Consider the following 2,649-nt stretch of genomic DNA (forward strand, 5'->3'; position numbering starts at 1 on the left):
GCAAAGCTGTATTTGGCATTTGGAGGAGTCCAGATCTCTGGATTACTCAGCAATGTCTTACACATGATTTTGATACTACGGGACAGTTATGCTGTGGGTTCCACCTTTGGGTTTGCATTTACCAATACGGTATGAAAGAATTAAACATTTTTTGTAGTTGTTCTAGGATATGCTATTAAAGAATTATTGAGTGAGATAACATGTGTTTGTATATGGATATTTGGCTCCTTAAATTCTCAGAGGTCTCTTTTAGCCAAAGTGGTTCAAGTTTGGTAAAACAACACTAGATCGTAGATATTCTAGGAAGTATATCCTCATCTAAAAAATGTTTTTCAGGTTTCAACAGTTGCACCTCTCTTGCTCGGTCCCACCCTGAACCCAGCTCTCGACTCGAACATGGCTCCAGCATGGAGGAGGTGGACCGAATCCTCATCCATTCCCTGCGCCGTGTGGGCACGGCAGTTCCTCCAGATGTACAGACCCTGCGAGCCTTCACCCCTGAGTTGGTTGTAGAAGCTGTGGTCTGCTGTCTGCGTATGATCAACCCTGCCGTGGGCTCTGGCCTCAGCCCCCTGCTGCCTCTGGCCATGTCTGAGCGCTTCCATCTGGCCATGAGCCTGGCTCAGGCCTGCATGGACCTGGGCTATTCCTTGGAGCTTGGCTATCAGAACTTCCTCTACCCCAGTGAGCCTGATCTCCGGGACCTGCTTCTCTTCTTGGCTGAGCATCTGCCCTCTGATACCTCTGACGATGCAGATCAGCCTGTGGGTGACTCATCTCGCCTTCTCCAGGCCATCGGGGGCCAAATGCGGGACCAGTTGGCCCTGCCCTGGGTCCCACCCCTCCTTCGTACTCCTCAGCTACAGCACCTCCAGGGCTCAGTCTCCCAGAAGCCTTTCCACACCATTAGGCTGGTCATGCCTGCGTTGAGTTCCAGAGGGGAGCCCCGGGAGTTCCAGGCAAGTCCTCTGCTGCTACCAGCCCCCACCCAGGTGCCCCAACCTGCTGGGAGGGTGGCCTCACTCCTCGAATGCCATGCCATCCAGCTCTGCCAGCACACAGGCCGGGACCGCCCTGGGGATGAGGACTGTGTCCAGCAGGCACCCCGCCATCCCACCCAGGAGGATACACGGGCTCAGTGGCAGCGGCTGCAGAGGCACCTGGCCGAGCATCTACGCCAGACCTGGAGCCGACCAGGGGCTCCCTCACAAGCCGGAGACCTGAGAGAGCTGCTGCAGGCCTGGGGTGCTGGGACCAGGACTGGTGCTTCCAAGGGCTCCCGCTTCACACACTCAGAGAAGTTCACCTTCCATCTGGAGCCTGAGGTCCAGGCAGCCCAGGGGTCTGATGTGCCGGTCACCTCCCAACGGCTTGAACAGGACATGAAGACAGCTCAGGAGCAGGAGCTGGAGTCTCTTCGGGAGCAGCTGGAGGGAGTGAACCACAACATTGAAGAGGTTGAAGCCAACATGAAGACCCTGGGAATCAGCCTCATCCAGGTGGAGACCGAGCGTGGGCAGACCGAGCTCAGCACAGTGGAGAATGAGCAGGCCCTGCGCTTGAAGAGCTGGGCAGTGGAGCTGCTGCCTGGCGGGGCTGCCAACCTCTCCAGACTGCAGCTCATGGTAGAGAGTAGTGCCCAGTGGGTCTTCCACTTGGCGGGTCAGTGGGAAAAACACCGGGTCCCTCTCCTGGCTGAGTACCGCCTCCTCCGAAACCTCCAGGATTGCAGAGAGCTGGAATCTTCTCGACGGCTGGCAGAGATCCAGGAGCTGCACCAGAGTGTTCGAGCAGCTGCCGAAGAGGCCCGAAGGAAGGAGGGGGTCTATAAGCAGCTGGGGTCAGAGCTGGAAACCCTGCCTACAGGTGTGTCCCGGCAGGCCTATACCCGTCGCATCCTGGAGGCTGTGGTCAACATCCGGAAGCAGAAGGAAGGGATCACTAAGATCTTGTCAGACACAAAGGAGCTTCAGAAGGAAATCAGCTGTCTGTCTTCGAAGCTGGACCGGACCTTTGCAGTGACCGATGAGCTCATTTTCAAGGATGCCAAGAAGGATGATGCCGTTCGGAAGGCATACAAGTATCTAGCTACCTTTCATGAGAACTGCAGCCAGCTCATCCAGACCATCGAGGATACAGGCACAATCACGTGGGAATTGGAGACCTTGAGCAGCAGATCGAGACAGAGATGGGGAAGAAGACCCTCAGCAACCTGGAGAAGATCCACGAGGACTACCGAGCCCTTTGCCAGGAGAATGCTGGCCTCCTGGAGCAGGTCCCGGAGGCCTGAGGAGCCCCCAGCACTGCTCTGCTCCTGGCCTTGGGCAGGGAGTTGGGATGTTGGGGGTGGTGGCCAAGTGCTTGCCCTAGCCGTTCCTTCTGTTAGCTGTGCGGCTCCTCCTACAGCCTTGGCCCCAGACCCCTGCCCACCTGACCCAAACCCTTATCTGGGCTGATCATTCAAAACGTTGGAATTTGGCTGCAGTTTATTGGAGAGGGCACTGGGGTTAGGACCTTGGATCCCAAATAAATGAGGGGCTCAGTCTGTAATCAAAATGTGTTTTTCAGGGGCACCTGGGTGGCTCAGTCTGTTAAGCATCCAACTCTTGATCTCAGCTCAGGTCTTGATCTCAGGGTTGTGAGTTCAAG

General features: G+C 56.1%; 1 protein-coding gene across 1 annotated transcript; it reads left to right on the forward strand.

The window, feature by feature from the left end:
• The first annotated feature begins 326 nt into the window (after positions 1 to 326).
• On the forward strand, positions 327 to 2,382 carry LOC103659111 (coiled-coil domain-containing protein 22-like). The gene is given in 2 exon segments (XM_040643156.1): positions 327 to 2,157; positions 2,160 to 2,382. Coding segments are annotated over 2 exon segments (1,881 nt in total). The 5' UTR covers positions 327 to 407; the 3' UTR covers positions 2,291 to 2,382.
• Positions 2,383 to 2,649: the final 267 nt, after the last annotated feature.

The sequence above is a fragment of the Ursus maritimus genome, unplaced genomic scaffold, assembly GCF_017311325.1.
Source record: "Ursus maritimus isolate PB19 unplaced genomic scaffold, ASM1731132v1 scaffold_28, whole genome shotgun sequence".
Classification (NCBI taxonomy): Eukaryota; Metazoa; Chordata; class Mammalia; order Carnivora; family Ursidae; genus Ursus; species Ursus maritimus.